Here is a 17,338-nt window from a genome sequence, read left to right on the forward strand (position 1 = left end):
GTCGCTTATCTTACTCACACAGCGACCTCGGTGCAAATTTTAGGACTAAAAATAATATTGTGAGGTGTGAGGTATTCAGAATAGACTGAAAATGAGTGTAAATTATGGTTTTTGAGGTTAATAATACTTTGGGATCAAAATGACCCCCAAATTCTATGATTTAAGCTGTTTTTTAGTGTTTTTTGAAAAAAACACCCGAATCCAAAACACACCCGAATCCGACAAAAAAAATTCGGTGAGGTTTTGCCAAAACGCGTTCGAACCCAAAACACGGCCGCGGAACCGAACCCAAAACCAAAACACAAAACCCGAAAAATTTCAGGCGCTCATCTCTAATGAATAACACAGGTTCTGGGGCTGGGTGACATCAAGCCTGCATTTCACCTGGTTTTAAAGAGCCACAGAACTTGTGTAATAAGTAATTCATGAGTGCCCTGGTTTAAAGGGACAGTATGGTAAGCCAATATACAGTATATATATATATATATATATATATACACACACAAACAAACAGTTCAGCACTCACCATGGCAAGCTCACTTATCCTCACAACATCAATAAATAAATGATGGGGGTTTAGTTAGTGAATTGGCCAATGCACAGAAGCCTGCAAACTGATCGCCAAGGTACCCCACCTTCTTGCAGGTCCTACACTATCAATTCACAAAGTCTCAAAAATTAAAACCTGGCAACTGTATCACACATAATATACTGCACACATGCCCACTAGGTTTAATGTGTATCTGCCATGCATCTTATGGCTTTTAAAGGTACACTAGTCACCTGACACTGGCTGATAAATTACTAAGGAGCAGCTGACACAGGTTTAGAACAAGTGAGATTACACAGGGGTGCATGAAAAGGCCTGTGACCACGGTTAGTAAATAACCTCATGGATCCCACAATGAGTTAAAGCAGAGGTTCTCAAACTCTGTCCTCAGGACCCCACACGGTTCATGTTTTCCAGGTCACCCAGCAGCTGCTCTGTGTGTCACTAACTGTCACATTTTAAAAATCTGCAGGTGACCTGCAAAACATGGACCGTGTGGGGTCCTGAGGACAGAGTTTGAGAACCTGTGAGTTAAAGGCACCGTTGAAGGGTTAACCCGCAGCTGACAGCGAGCAACCCAGCAGCAGCAGCAGCAAGCAGCAACGACTGTCGGACAAAAGATCTGTATCCTGCAGATGGTTGCACAATTCCAGCGTGGCCTTCTTGCTAGCCTGCCACCACATAGTCAGACAGCTGTGACAGGATATGGGAAGCGGCAGGGTGAGCTCACACTCTGACTACATGTGTCTTTGATAGGCCTTTGATTGTTCCAGCCTAGAGCTGGGTTTCCTGGTTGGGAGGGTGCACCGAGGAGAGAGAGGACTCTTTCAGTGTTGCCTTAAAGGGAGACTATCTACATGAGAAAGGAAAAAAACACAGATCCAGGCAATAGAAACACGCAGGGCTGGAGACAGCGGAGGAGAGGTGCAGACAGGCCGGGGTGTGCTGCGCTGGGGGACTGCGATGCATATGCTCTGTGGCACGTATAGATTTTAAAGGAGCCCGCGTCGCACCAGTGTGCACGTCACTGAGAGACCAGTCACAGTAGCAGTACTAATAAAGAGATAATAGGTGGTGTCTGCCACCACAGCTCCCCCCCTCCCACCCTGGCAGGATAAAACACCGGGCCTGGCAGTGGCCGACACGGATTCGGAGACTGGAATTTTTTTTTTTTTTAGGGGGGATTTTATGCAAACCAAAATTAAAAATCTAAAAAATAGAAAATGGATAACCAGACGGGAGGTGCTTGGGGAGAGGACCCCCCGGGAAAGGGCACGGAGCTGGCCAGGAATTCAAAAAGGAAAAACGTTGACCCCGACGACAGCAAAAACAAACCAAAGCTGGTGAGTTGTGAACCTTTCCCTTTATCTGGCCCCGGCCTGCCCCCCAGTCTCCGGTGGGCATGGCCGATTTGCATTTGCCATGCCTGTCTCTGGACCCCCCCTCGCCTTGTCTCAGGGATGAGGCCGGGGGTGGCAGTGCCTACTGAGTAATGTGTTTATTCTCCCTTGCATTCCCCCCTCTGCCTCCTCTTCTTCCTAGGTGATGCTGGGAGAGGGGAGGAGAATGTCTGTCCAACCGTATGGAAGGAGGGGTCTTGGGGGAGATCCGGCAAGGGGGGGTGTAGGAGTGACAGAGAGTCAGGCAGCAATGGGCAGCGTTGCTGCATCCCTCATCTGTCCGTGAGGTGTCACCTGTCGGGGCTGCGGCAGCTCTTTGTCTTCAGGTGGTGTCTGCATGGCATCACTGATGCTTTCCCTGCCAGGGGGAGATGTATCAAGCCTTGGAGAGGGATAGTGGGGATGTTTCCCAGAGCAACCGATCAGCTTGTACCTGTCATTTACCTGGGCACAGTCTTCATCTTCTCCACTTTATCTCTCACCAAGGCTTGATACACCTCCCCCCCAGTGACACGTTATAGTGATAATCAGCCCCATGTAATGATCTCACATGAATCCATCAATGAAAGAGTTGCTATATTTGTACATATTACTCTGTATACATAGAAATAAATGTTACATATTATTATACTGAAATCTCAGGCGACTAACCATTATTGCAGTATCAGTAATAAATTCACAATACGCATATTTTATTGCTAAAAGACATTTTACCAAGTACCTATCTCCTGCACACAGCTATGTTGTGGGCTAAACCAATGTGCAGCCTTTGCATTCATTAAGTACTAGTAAGACCACTGAGGCACTTGTGCCTCATGCCTCAGTGATGGCTCCTAAGAGATACCTGGGTACACTTTCTGACTGCAGATTATTGTCTTGTTTGTGGTAGGTTTTCTGGGATGTGTAGTAGTGGTTTGTATAAAGGCTGTAGTCACGTTTGAGTTAATGAGTAAACAAGGCCATGAGGCTCTGCAGTGACTGCACTTGTTACACTGCAAACCACAATGTTTGATTAAATGTTTCTGTTCATTCAGTTACATTCACCTCTTGCAGTAGTGTGTAACCTCTTCTCCAAGTGTGCAGAGTGTGTCAGATGAGTGATGTGTCAGTGAGGACAGGGCTGCATGTGACAGGGGCAGTGACATGATGTGAGGAGGGGAATGGAGGCAGCAGGAAGCCACAGACTGAGAGTTATATAGTGGGAGGAGCAGAGTCTCCAGCAGCACAGAGTATATCAGGAGATGAGTGATGTGTCAGTGAGGACAGGGCTGCATGTGACAGGTTAGTGACATGATGTGAGGAGGGGAATGGAGGCAGCAGGGAGCCATAGACTGAGAGTTATATAGTGGGAGGAGCAGAGTCTCCAGCAGCACAGAGTATATCAGGAGATGAGTGATGTGTCAGTGAGGACAGGGCTGCATGTGACAGGGGCAGTGACATGATGTGAGGAGGGGAATGGAGGCAGCAGGAAACCACAGACTGAGAGTTATATAGTGGGAGGAGCAGGGTCCCCAGCAGCACAGAGTATATCAGGAGATGAGTGATGTGTCAGTGAGGACAGGGCTGCATGTGACAGGGGCAGTGACATGATGTGAGGGGGGGGGGGGGATGGAGGCAGCAGGAAGCCACAGACTGAGAGTTATATAGTGGGAGGAGCAGGGTCCCCAGCAGCACAGAGTATATCAGGAGATGAGTGATGTGTCAGTGAGGACATGGCTGCATGTGACAGGGGCAGTGATATGATGTGAGGAGGGGAATGGAGGCAGCAGGAGCCACAGACTGAGAGTTATATAGCGGGAGGAGCAGGGTCCCCAGCAGCACAGAGTATATCAGGAGATGAGTGATGTGTCAGTGAGGACAGGGCTGCACGTGACAGGGGCAGTGACATGATGTGAGGAGGGGAATGGAGGCAGCAGGAAGCCACAGAATGAGAGGTATATAGTGGGACGAGCAGGGTCCCCAGCAGCACAGAGTATATCAGGAGATGAGTGATGTTTCAGTGAGGACAGGGCTGCATGTGACAGGGGCAGTGACATGTGAGTAGGGGAATGGAGGCAGCAGGAAGCCACAGACTGAGAGTTATATAGCGGGAGGAGCAGGGTCCCCAGCAGCACAGAGTATATCAGGAGATGAGTGATGTGTCAGTGAGGACAGGGCTGCACGTGACAGGGGCAGTGACATGATGTGAGGAGGGGAATGGAGGCAGCAGGAAGCCATAGAATGAGAGGTATATAGTGGGAGGAGCAGGGTCCCCAGCAGCACAGAGTATATCAGGAGATGAGTGATGTGTCAGTGAGGACAGGGCTGCATGTGACAGGGGCAGTGACATGATGTGAGTAGGGGAATGGAGGCAGCAGGAGCCACAGACTGAGAGTTATATAGCGGGAGGAGCAGGTTCCCCAGAAGCACAGAGTATATCAGGAGATGAGTTATGTGTCAGTGAGAACAGGGCTGCACGTGACAGGGGCAGTGACATGATGTGAGGAGGGGAATGGAGGCAGCAGGAAGCCACAGACTGAGAGTTATATAGTGGAAGGAGCAGGGTCCCCAGCAGCACAGAGTATATCAGGACTCATGAGTGATGAGTTAGTGAGGCCAGGGCTGCATGTTACAGGGGCAGTGACATGATGTGAGGAGGGGAATGGGGGCAGCAGGAAGCCAAAGACTGAGAGTTATATAGTGGAAGGGGCAGGGTCCCCAGCAGCACAGAGTATTTATGGAGATGAGTGATGTGCCAGTGAGGACAGGGCTGCATGTGACAGGGGCAGTGATATGATGTGAGGAGGGGAATGGAGGCAGCAGGAAGCCACAGACTGACAGTTATATAGTGGGAGGAGCAGGACCCCCAGCAGCACAGAGTATATCAGGAGATGAGTGATGTAGTGAGGGCTGCATGTGACTGGGGCAGTGACATGATGTGAGGAGGGGAATGGAGGCAGCAGGAAGCCACAGACTGAGAGTTATATAGTGGAAGGAGCAGGGTCCCCAGCAGCACAGAGTATATCAGGACTCATGAGTGATGTGTTAGTGAGGCCAGGGCTGCATGTTACAGGGGCAGTGACATGATGTGAGGAGGGGAATGGGGGCAGCAGGAAGCCAAAGACTGAGAGTTATATAGTGGAAGGGGCAGGGTCCCCAGCAGCACAGAGTATATCAGGAGATGAGGGATGTGTCATTGAGGACAGGGCTGAATGTGACAGGGGCATTGACATGATGTGAGGAGGGGAATGGGGGCAGCAGGAAGCCAAAGACTTAGAGTTATATAGTGGAAGGGGCAGGGTCCCCAGCAGCACATAGTATTTAAGGAGATGAGTGATGTGCCAGTGAGGACAGGGCTGCATGTGGCAGGGGCAGTGACATGATGTGAGGAGGGGAGGGCAGGAAGCCACAGGCTGAGAGTTATATAGTGGGAGGAGCAGGGTCCCCCAGCAGCACAGAGTATATCAGGAGATGAGTGGTGTGTCAGTGAGGACAGGGCTGCATGTGACATGATGTGAGGAGGGGAATGGAGGCAGCAGGAAGCCACAGGCTGAGAGTTATATAGTGGGAGGAGCAGGATCCCCAGCAGCACAGAGTATATCAGGAGATGAGCAAGGCCCTCCAACAGCACAAAGTAGTGATCTGAGGCGTTTTTCACACTGGTGCTGGAAGATTGGAATTTATAAGCACCTCAGTATGACACATCATATTAATATTACAATTGTTGATATACAGTACTGTATTATATAGTCTAACTTACTTTTATTAAAACTTCTTTGTACTTTTGGCCATATACTATATTTGTATTTTAATTCACCTTCATGTTACTATCTCCTTTAACTGACTAACATGTGAGCCATGAGAACGGCCTATAATTACAGAACTGGGCTGTGAAGAACTAGGGTTACTGGTTTAACCATTTATGACACACTTATTCAGACCTTCCTCCCATCGTCCCTGTTTGACAGGTCAGTCCCGCTTTGCGAGCAGTGTATCGCCATGCCACCTGTAAACCTGAACGTTGAGAGGTCTTACCTGCTACTCTGCATACTTAGCATAGAGCAAAAGTAGAGGTAGGCACTGGGGGAAGCCCAGTAGCTCGTGAAGCGCTGTGCATGTCACCAAAAAACCAGTGGCGTGAGCTGGCCATGTCCCTTTTTTAGGTGCACGCATAGTCCCTCTTCCCTTCTCCCAAATGTTCATTGAAGTTTTGCAAATTATGGGATGGAGTTGTGAGCAAAAGCATACATGGGGGTCGATTCAATTCACCGACAGTTGAATAGCGACAGGAATTAGCTACCGGCGCTATTCAATTCAGCTCAAGTTAAGTCGGCGAAGGCCCGTTCTCCCGGACTTAACAGGTTGAATTTTCGGGAGAACGGGCATTCTCCGACTTAACTCCCCGCCGCAATGCTGATTCCCGACAGAATCAGCCTCAAGCCGGCCACGCTGCAGCACTTTTGTTGGATTTCCTCTTTCATCCGCCGGGGGGTGAGAGAAGAATCCCCGACAATTGAGGGTCACTTGTCGCTGTATTGAATGGCGCCGGGAGCTAATTCCCAGCACTATTCAACTGTCAGTGAATTGAATCGACCCCTTGGAGTTGAACTTTGCAACTTTAAACCATGCTGCACTGGGGTGGGGACAGACGTAATATGTGCAGACAGATTTAGATTTGAGAGGGACATATCTTGCACAAATCTAAAAATTGCAGCGTAAAATACATTTGCCCAATATCTGTGGCTGCATGCGCATGCAGGAAGTATTTACCCTGCATGGATAAAAAGTTAAATCAATGTATTTGCACCTCACGCAGTGCCACATGATGCAAAAATTCCTTTTTTTTTATAACTAAAAATCGGATCCTTTATTGGTCATTGGTTTTGTAGAAGTGACTAAGCTAGTAACCCCCAGCAACACCTATAATGTGTACAGTGTGTTTTGGCAGTAAAAAAAAAAAAAAACACTCAAAAAGATGAGTAGGTTCAGCGTAATGGCCGAGTAATGGGATTTGTGATCAATATGGCCACACATGATCAACACTAGATCATACTGCAGACACGGGGGGCTGAGTTGGGAGCTGGTTCTATGTATACATGCCTACCTTGTGGATGCAGCCTGATCATATAGGAGGGGGCGTGGAGGAGGCGGTACAAGTCGTAGTGACGCGATTGCGTCATCATAGCCCCGCCCCCCACATTACAGGCACTGGAAAGCGGGGGGTGGGGCTACAATGACGCAATTTAACATGAAATGCGCCATCGCCCCGCCCTCTTCTTTGTTATGGGATGCCGCTGTGACCGTGTTATGCGGCAAGCGGCAGGGTGCGACGGGGGTAAGCGCAATGCGGGAGACTTGCCCACTTTCCCGGGGGGCAGAGCCGGCCTTAGGCATAGGCAAACTAGGCAAATGCCTAGGGCATTTGGTATTCTTAGGGGCACCAGCAGCTTCTGCTGATTAAAATTATATGCGTCATGCCTATATTCTGTGTGTGACTGTGGCTGTATCTGCATACGAAATGCTACGTTGCATGTATTCCTGGAAGTCACTGTAATGTAGCATTTCATATGCAGATACAGCCACAGTCGCACACAGAATATAGGCATGCTGCATATCATTTTAATCAGCAGAAGCTGCTTGTGCATCCTAGCCACATAGTAATGCCAATAAGATGCATTTTCATAAAGAAAAGGCGCCCAATGTTAGCAGAGCTGCCAGCTGACTCTTGCCAGGCATCTCCTGCAGAACTAGCGGCGGTGCTAGGGGGCACCAGCCAAAATCTTGCCTAGGGCATCAGATTGGTTAGGGCCGGCTTTGCCGGGGGGCCACCCAATTTTCGGGAGCATCCCGGACTTTCCAGGAGAATAGGCAAGTATGACCCTTCTACGGCCAATTAAAACCCAGGTGAAATGCTGGCCTGAAGTCAGCCAGCGACAGAACCTGTGTAATTTATGAGTGGCCTGGTTTAAAGGGCTAGTATGGTAAGCCTAGTTAATGTACTACAGTACTTCACGGACTCTGGGCACCTGCCTGACCCGGCTAGCTGATTAGCACATACATAGTGACCTGAATACCCGGACTATCAGTTCCACTAATTAAAAAAATATATATGTTAATATATATGTTATAAAATATAAAATAAATTGTTAACCAAAAATGTATATTTTATCGCCCCTTGACCTATATATATAGAAATAGAGTCCATTCCCCTGACTATAGGGATTTTTTATACTGTAGATCTGTAACAAATATGTGTCTTGGCACGTTCATGCCCTTATATCAGTATTAACCAATAAGATTTGGCACAGTAATTCAGATACGTCTTCACCAACAGCGCACGGGTTCTAGATTTTCTCACAGAAGGCCTAATTCAGCGTGGATCGCTATTCCGAGAAATTGCAGTTGTCTGCAAGTAGAAAGGCATCGCCCTGACAGAAAGAAAAAACGCACCGTGCAAATTTGCAAATGCATCACGGATCGCTATCCACTCGCAGATGATACGCAAATCTCGGTACATCGAAGAGTCTTTGCTGTCTGAGCAAATGTGAGTAGGTCTGAGGCTGTCAGTAATCTGCGACTGAGACGGCCTGGAAGTGGTCTGCGCTGACGTCAGAGACCCTCCCCAAAAACACCTGGGCACGCCTGTGATTTTTCTGAAACACCCAGAAAATGGCAGGTTTCCGCTCAGAAACGCCAGCTTCCTGTCAGTCAAACAGCGGCTGCATTGCGCTTACGATCTGTACGCATTTTTTTGTCGCTATTACCCCACACGCTGCGCCTGTGCAGTTATTCGATAATCACTCCATTTGCGAGTTCTCTAATTAGCGATCCGTGCTGAATTAGGCCCAGAATTCGTCCTTTCGGTATACAGCATCGCTTAATTAAATTCCATCCCCATTTTCTTTCCTCTATAGGACTATAAAGCTTGGCAAGCACATTAAAAAATTGCAACTAAATTAATTTTCATGAGTTTCTTACTTCATTGTAATCTTAATTCACATAATGCAGCATTACAAATTATATCACACACTGCTGTAAACTAGAACTACTGTAATGAACATATTCTATGTTTAGTCCCCTTTTCACACATTGGGGGTCATTCCGAGTTGTTCGCTCGCAAGCTGCTTTTAGCATCTTTGCACACGCTAAGCCGCCGCCTACTGGGAGTGAATCTTAGCTTATCAAAATTGTGAACGAAAGATTAGCAGAATTGCGAATAGACACTTCTTAGCAGTTTCTGAGTAGCTCCAGACTTACTCGGCATCTGCGATCAATTCAGTGCTTGTCGTTCCTGGTTTGACGTCACAAACACGCCCAGCGTTCGCCCAGACACTCCTCCGTTTCTCCAGCCACTCCCGCGTTTTTCCCAGAAACGGTAGCGTTTTTTCGCACACACCCATAAAACGGCCAGTTTCCGCCCAGAAAACACCCACTTCCTGTCAATCACATTACGATCACCAGAACGAAGAAAAAACCTCGTAATGCCGTGAGTAAAATTCCTAACTGCATAGCAAATTTACTTGGCGCAGTCGCACTGCGGACATTGCGCATGCGCATTAGTGACTAATCGCTACGTTGCGACAAAAAAATAACGAGCGAACAACTCGGAATGACCCCCATTGTATAGTGCCTGGAAAGTGCACTTTCCCAGGAGAAGTGTGAATAAGCCCCCGGTATACTGTATGTCAGGCACCAATTAATGCTCTTACACTGCACATACGTTGCAGCTATTTGTATGGCTACACTGGTTCGGCATCATCGCAACTATGGGTGCAGACTAACTGGCAGTGGCCAATTATGCACAGAACTAATTGTACCTAATGTGACGCCAGTCATTTTACCGAAACACAAGAAATCTAACACTAATGCCGTTTTCAGTCATGTGACCCAGGAATTTTGCCGAGTGAAGCAGCCGGCAAATTCCACGGTCTCCACCACATGACCTTGACCATGGATCAGGGTCGTGGACCTAGGACTAAAGGGGACATTTACTAAGCAGTGATAAGAGTGGAGAAGTGAGCCAGTGTAGAAGTTGCCCATGGCAACCAATCAGGACCGAAGTGACATCTATAATTTGCATACTATAAAATGATACAGAGCTGCTGATTGGTTGATGGGGCCACTTCTCCACTGGCTCACTTCTCCGCTCTTATCACTGCTTAGTAAATGTCCCCCTTAGCAGGGCCGTAACTAGGGGGGGGCTAAGGGGGCATGCGCCCCGGGTGCAGGATTTGAGGGGGCGCCAAGGAGTTACAGAGGAGCAGGGTTTGTTTGTGGGGGTTTTTTACCGTCAGTTTTGTGCTGCTCCATTGAGACAGCTCCAAGGGCAATGTAGCTGACCCACCTGTCTGCCCGCAGCTGGCTCCGACGCTGTGCGAGTGAGCTCCTGTACCTGGGATCTCTCCTATGTCTGCTACTGTCTAAAACTGTCTACTTTGCCATGCAGTGCTGCAACTAGCGTGCGGTGCACCATGCAAGCTATAGAAGCGCACTGTGCTCCCAGTTAGCAGTATCAACCTCCGCTTTGCCTCCCAGATAGGTGGATTTGATGTAGCTTAAAAGGGGGTGTAGTGCAGTGATGTAGTGTACCATATAGGGTATGTAGTGTAGTAATGTATTGCTGTATATAGGGGCATGAAGTGCATTAATGTGGTGTAACATATAAGGGGATGTAGTGTAGTGATGTAGTGTAGCATATAGGGTATGTAGTGCAGTGCATAGGGGCATGTAGTGTAGTGATGTAGTTCAGCGTATAGGGGATGTAGTATAGTGATGTAGTGCAGTGGATAGGGGCCTGTAGTGCAGTGATAAAGTGTTATGATATAGGGGGTCTTTCAGACCTGATCGCTTGCCAGCATTTTTTGCAGCGCTACGATCAGGTCAGAACTGCGCATGCGTATGCACCACAATGCACAGGCGTGTCACAGGGGTACAAAGCGATTCATTGCTCTGCGATGGGTTTGTGTGAAGAATCCATTTGCACGGCCGATCGCAAGGTGATTGACAGGAAGAAGGTGTTTGTGGGTGACAACTGAACGTTTTCTGGGAGTGTTTGGAGAAACGCAGGCGTGTCCATGTGTTTGCAGGGCGGGTGTCTGACGTCAATTCCAGCCCCGTACAAGCTGAAGTGATCGCAGCGGCTGAGTAAGTTCTGGGCTACTCAGAAACTGCTAAAATGTATTTAGTACAGCTCGGCTGCACATGCGATCGCACACTTGCAAAGTTAAAATACACTCCCCGGTGGGCGGTGACTATGCGATCGCAGGACTGCAAAAAACAGCTACCGAGTGATCAACTCTGAATGACCCCCATAGTGCTGGAGGTGCATGTGACGCATAGGGCATTTGAGGCACATAGCGGAATATTGTCCAGTAGTATCCCCTGTTTTCAAAATGTTTGATAATCTGATTATTTTAGTCTGATAGGGTTTGTTTTTTTTTGTTTTTTTTGTGGGGGGCGCCAAATTACTGCCTTGCCCCGGGTGACGAAAATCCTAGTTTCGGCCCTGCCCTTAGTCCCGGGTTGTTTCCTTTCACACATCCTGGGTTGATGCGTGTTCACGTGCAAAAACCCAGGATATAGCCGCATGTGCAAAAGGGATATTGGGGGTAATTCAGAGTTGATCGCAGCAGCAAATTTGTTAGCAGTCGGGCAAAACCATGTGCACTGCAGGGGGGGGCAGATGTAACATGTGATGTGCCACGACTGGCTTTATCAAGTTTTGAAAGTTTTCAGCTCTTGACCACGGGACCAAACGTCATCTCCAGATGGCGTTACCTCGCTGAGCCGGTCTCTGTACTATATGAAGTGGATCTGGAGTGGGAAGAGCCCTCACAGCACGCAATGCATGGCCTAAGGTAACACTGCTGTGCTGGGACGGTGAAAACATCACTGTAATAGGCCCTACACACTGGGCAATCTGCCGCCGAGCTGCCCGACGGCAGATATGGCCGACGGGCGACCCGGCTGCGGCGAGGGGGGGGGGGGGGTCAGTGACAGGGGTAATGAAGTTTCTTCACTCCCCCTGTCACCCGGCTGCATTGAAGTGCAGGCAAATATGGACGAGATCGTCCATATTGGCCTGCATGTACAGCCGACGGGGGACCAGCGGTGAACGAGCGCGGGGCCGCGCATCGTTCATCGCTGGAGCCTCCACACTGCACGATATGAACGGTATCTCGTTCATTATTGAACGAGATCGTTCATATCGTGCAGTCATGTCGGCCAGTGTGTAGGGCCCATTACAAAAATGGGCAACTGCCTTGGGAATCAGTATGTAATACGGCCGTAGGGGATCCCGGCGCTCAAAATAGTGACGCTGGGATCCCAAAGTTCAAAACACAGACAGGGGTGAGTAAGGGGTATTATACCTTCTTTCCACCTACCTAACCATAACCCTCCCTGCCTGCAGCCTAACACTAACCTCTCCCTTAGTATCTAACCCTAACTGACCCCCGGAGGTTCCTGACCCTAACTCCACCCTCCCCACAGCCTAACTCCACCCCCCCCCCACCTGATGCCTAAACCTAACCGGGTCTAAACCTAACCTTGCGGCTATGCTTATAGTCGGGGTGCCGGCTGTCAGGATTTAGGCAACGGTCTCCTGGCTCGTTCGGAGTTCCGATGTCGGAATTCTGAAGGGTGTCAGGATTCCAGCGTCAGTGTTTCGGCAGCTGGTATTCCAACAGCAGGCATCTTGACTGCAACCCCTGCTCCGATAGGCTACACCAGCCCTCAAAGCACAACTAGCTCGGTCCTCAAAGCACAACTAACATTCCAGGTTTTAAGGATATCCACGCCTGAACACAGATGATTAAATCAAATTGATTAAGTCATATTTTTCTTTGTTCACTGACATCTTTTCAAAACGGGTATGGAACTCGGGGTCGACACATTAGTTCAACGCCTATTGGTCGACAGTGAGTATGTCGACACAGCCATTAGATTGACTTGCACAAGGTCGACATGGAAAAAGGTCAACCTATTTCTGGTGTCGACCTAGTCACTGTCGACCAATAAGTTCGACCGACCCCCTTTATCTCTCTCCAACCTTTGATACAGGTTCTGGGGCTGGTTGACTTCAAGCCTGCATTTCACCTGGTATTATCAGCCACGGAACCTGTGTAATCCATCCTGGTTTAAAGGGATAGTATGGTAAGCCTACAGACTGTATGCCCAGTAATTAGTACCACAGGCAATTTGATTTAACCATGTGGGCTCGAACATGGATATCCTTAAAACCTGGACCGTAACTGCGGAATTTAGGAAACTCCGCTTCAGATGATTTCTCCTGTAAAAGTTACAAACAATATGAAACAGAAAATAACCTGTCTGGCATGCACGGTGTTAACCGATAGGAGAAAGAAAAAAAACGAATGGGCTTCACCTGCAGATTAGACAATTCACAGGTGCGTTAATTACCTGTATGGAGGGAAAGCACAGACAATCTGCTGCCCTGCGCCTTGGGGTCAATTTAATTTGGTGCTGGGTAGAAAAAGAAAATGAACTCTTCAGGGGCTAAGTCTCTGCGGCTGGATGTCAGCAATGGGGATCTGCAATGTAGTATCACTGAATGCCACACTCGGATCACAATGTCTAAGGATGTGGTGAGTTACCTTCTGTTGTCTAGCTTGTAGGTATAACCTTTATTACTGCTATATATACTGAGTACTGCAGGCTGCATCCCCAAGTTACAGTGTGAGCAGGGCACAGGATGAGTCTGTGGCAGGATTACTGCAGAGTATATATATTTCCATGAAAATGTCCCTTTTATCAAAGCTACCCAAGTGGTACAATCCCTCTCCTGCAATAGATACTGGATGTAGCTTGTACTATCTTAGAGTATAATATTTATAGCATTGCAGAAATATACCTATAACCAAGGTGGGTTCATGTAATGAGGAATTGTAGGCATCTCTGTTCAGCTGCAAATGTAATTCTATTATAACTTTGGCAAGTACGTGTATGTATGTATGTATGTATGTATGTATGTGTATATATATATATATATATATATATATATATATATATATTATCAGTTGTGTGACGTACAGTGTTGGATCAAATCACCAGACTATGCAAAAATATAGAGTTGTAGAAGTTTTAGTATAAAAATATCCATGTTGTATTGCTACTATTCCAGTTCTCACATCTGCACATTGTCAGTGTGGCTTGTGGAGGTCTTTGCTGGAAAATGATTGTAGTGTGTGACTGTGCAGTGAGCATTCTATAGGCATGCTGGAAGCTTACATACTGGGAGCACGAGCATGCCACCAAACACATGGTCCTCCGTCCTACTAGTAAGCTCACCAGATCTGATCTGCATGTGTGACACTGCCGTTTGTGTTCCTACAGTGAGGTCATAAAGTGTGATAATGACAACTCTGCTCCCCAGAACTACATGGCCTGTGGTCTTCTAGTTGTAGATCACTACAAATCCCAGCATACTAGTGGTGCTTGTGAATGTATGCCCTGCAACCCACATACCTCCCAACATGACCATCTCCAGGAGGGACAGAATGCTCTGCTCCTGGACCTCCCTCTTACTCTGATTGCCATCACCTGTGCTGAAACACCTTTCTTATCCACTAACCTGTTCAACACAGGTGCAGACAATTCTAGATTAAGAGAAAAGTCCAGGAGCAGAGCATTGTGTCCCTCCTGGAGAGGGTCATGTTGGGAGGTGTGACTGCACCCCGTATGTATGCAAATACCATTTTATGGGATTGAAATGGGGCCTGTCGTCTTTGTTTTTGTGGGGTCATTCCGAGTTGATCGCTCGCTAGCAGTTTTTAGCAGCCGTGCAAACGCATTGTCGCCGCCCACAGGGGAGTGTATTTTTGCTTTGCAGAAGTGCGAACGCCTGTGCAGCAGAGCGCCTGCAAAAACATTTTGTGCAAAACAAGACCAGCCCTGTAGTTACTCTTCGTGTGCGTTGATTCTAACGATGGAGGGACGGCTTTTGACATCACACACCCGCCCAGCCACGCCTGCGTTTTTTTCAGCCACACCTGCGTTTTACCAAATACTCCCCGAAAACGGTCAGTTGCCACGCAGAAACGCCCACTTCATGTCAATCTTCCTGCGTTCGGCCGTGCGACAGGAATGTTCGTTACACTCTGTGCAAACCCACGATGCTCATTGTACCCGTACGACGCGCCTGCGCATTGCGGTGCATACGCATGCGCAGAAATGCCGATTTGTAGCCTGATCGCTGCACTGCGAACAACGGCAGCTAGCGAACAACTCTGAATGACCCCCTTGGTGCACAAACCATTGCTGACCTCCAACTTTTCTGGATTTCCCAATGATAAATGTTGGGAGATGTGATACAACCAAAGGGCTTGATTCAATTCTAAAAAAGTTGCCTAGCACCGGGAATTAGCTCCCGGGGCTATTCAATACAGCGCCCTGTGACACCTGACGACAGGCTTTCTTTTCGCACCGCCGAAGGGCAAAAGTGCGGCGGAAACAGCATCGCGTCAGGCACTTAAGTCGGAGAATGCCGGTTCTCCCGACAAAACACTGTTTAGTCCAGGAGAACGACCATTCTCCTTCTTACCATTGCGCTGTATTGAATAGCCCCGGGCGCTAATTCCGGCGCTATTCAACTCTCTGAGAACTGATTCGAGCCCAAAGCTAGGTAATTAAGAAACAAATATTTTCGCTAGACCATGAGTCCTCCCAAAGATGGATTGTGTGTGTGTGGCTTGGTTCACCTTAACTGTAATTAAATTACGTTGTGATTCCAATGTGAGATCCATCAGGGGGGGAAGGGGTTTGTAACCGTAGGCGTCCTGCGTGCGTCTGCTCCCGAACTATGTATTAGGGGCCTATATATTAAAAATCGCGGCCTTAACATTCCAAATGGCTGCGACGCGTGGCTCGCTGTCTGCAATGACGCAGTATTCGTTCTGCACATGCAGAGAATGGGTCCTGTGCCCCACCATCTAAGAAATATGCAAACCATTGTCTATGTTCCGAATTAGGCGCTCACTGTTGTGCAGCAGAAAATCGGTAACTAATAAACTAGTTTTGGGCCCTTCTGCTTCCCTAAAAAGCGCCTTGATATTCGAGATGACTAAAGTAACGAATTGTGAGGGGGCAGCCAGGTTGGCACAGCAGGGTGGGGCGTGAATGAATCATGCTGTATAGGGATGTCACAGGGGCATGGCCACATCATTGTGGCTTCACCCCCCACAACACAATGCAGAGTGTACCACCATTGTGAGGCAGGGTGCGGGGCCATGATGACGTGATGCAGCGTGAAACGCGTCGATGGACCCCTCTGGATCGCCCACTTTGGGCAAGGGGAGGTTGCTTGGCAATGCGGGGGGGATGTGGGTGGACATCACCTGGCCAGGAGACTTGGCGACTCTTCTGGGAGGGCCCCCAATTTTGGGAGCCTCACAGCCATTCCAGAAGAGTTGGTAAGTACATAGCTTAAAGGGATGTGGATCATCAAATCGACAGTGTCTAGGTCGACATGTGCTAGGTCGACAGGTCAAAAGGTCGACATGAGTTGTGTGTTGTTATTGTTGTTGTTGTTGTTTTTTGTGTCGTTTTCTGCGTACGGTGACCGCTCGCCATGCTTCGGGCAAAGGGCCTCGCTCCGCTACCGCTTCGCTCGGCACAGGTTACCGTTCCAATTGTAGTCCACGTGGGTCGTTAAGTATGAAAAAGAAAAAATGTGAAACTCATGTCGACCTTTTGACCTGTCGACATAGTACATGTCGACCTAGTGACTGTCGACCTAGACAGTGTCGATTTTCAGACCGGATCCCAGCTTAAGGATTCTACTGACCCAAATCTGGAAAAAAAGCCTATTTTTGCTGCTTGCTTTTCCCCAAAAACATTTGCAGCTTTGTTGCAAAAAACCCCCAAAACGTTTACATCTTTTATAATCTATTATTTATTTTTATTCAACTTTTAACTAAAATATTCCTGTAGTTTCTGTGCCATTTCATCCCCTCATTAGTTGTACATATATCTGCCCAAAACCCCTTTTAGGTACAGATTGAGAATCTCTTATCCAAAATATATATATCTCAAAAAATAATACTGCGCCACTTGTGGGGTAGGATCTCAGTAAAGAATGTGAATAAAATCACTGAAATATTAAATACACACGTAACCTTGTTATAGGTGTCTGCCAACCCTTAAGAATGCAATGCTGGTACAGTACTGCTAAAAGGAGTATAGAGTGGGGGGATAAGGGTATCGGCGACCTGTGTTAAAATATAGTCACTAAATTTAAAATTTATGAGCCAAAAAATATATAAGAATACAAACAAGTTTTTAATAATACATAAGTGAAATAAAACATAAAATCTTTAGCACTAATAAAAGCATAAAAATCTTTGTAAAAGGTAGGAGATCTGACTTAACTTAAAAATAGGCAGGGGGTAAG

The 17,338-nt window shown here is 47.8% G+C and overlaps 1 protein-coding gene across 8 annotated transcripts in view; it reads left to right on the forward strand.

Annotated features, from left to right (window-relative positions):
• Window positions 1-1,138: 1,138 nt before the first annotated feature.
• The window catches only part of DIAPH2 (diaphanous related formin 2), a 1,435,719-nt gene continuing 1,419,519 nt past the window's right edge, over window positions 1,139-17,338 (forward strand). For 3 of the 8 annotated variants that reach the window (XM_063938356.1, XM_063938358.1, XM_063938359.1), the window contains exon 1: window positions 1,139-1,893. In XM_063938356.1, the coding sequence (XP_063794426.1) occupies window positions 1,774-1,893 (120 nt within the window). In that variant the 5' untranslated portion in view covers window positions 1,139-1,773. Of the gene's footprint in view, window positions 1,894-13,362; window positions 13,536-17,338 lie in introns of those variants that run through there. The other 5 variants (XM_063938360.1, XM_063938362.1, XM_063938363.1 and 2 more) reach the window with 2 other exon arrangements.

The sequence above is a fragment of the Pseudophryne corroboree genome, chromosome 8 (assembly GCF_028390025.1).
Source record: "Pseudophryne corroboree isolate aPseCor3 chromosome 8, aPseCor3.hap2, whole genome shotgun sequence".
NCBI lineage: Eukaryota > Metazoa > Chordata > Amphibia > Anura > Myobatrachidae > Pseudophryne > Pseudophryne corroboree.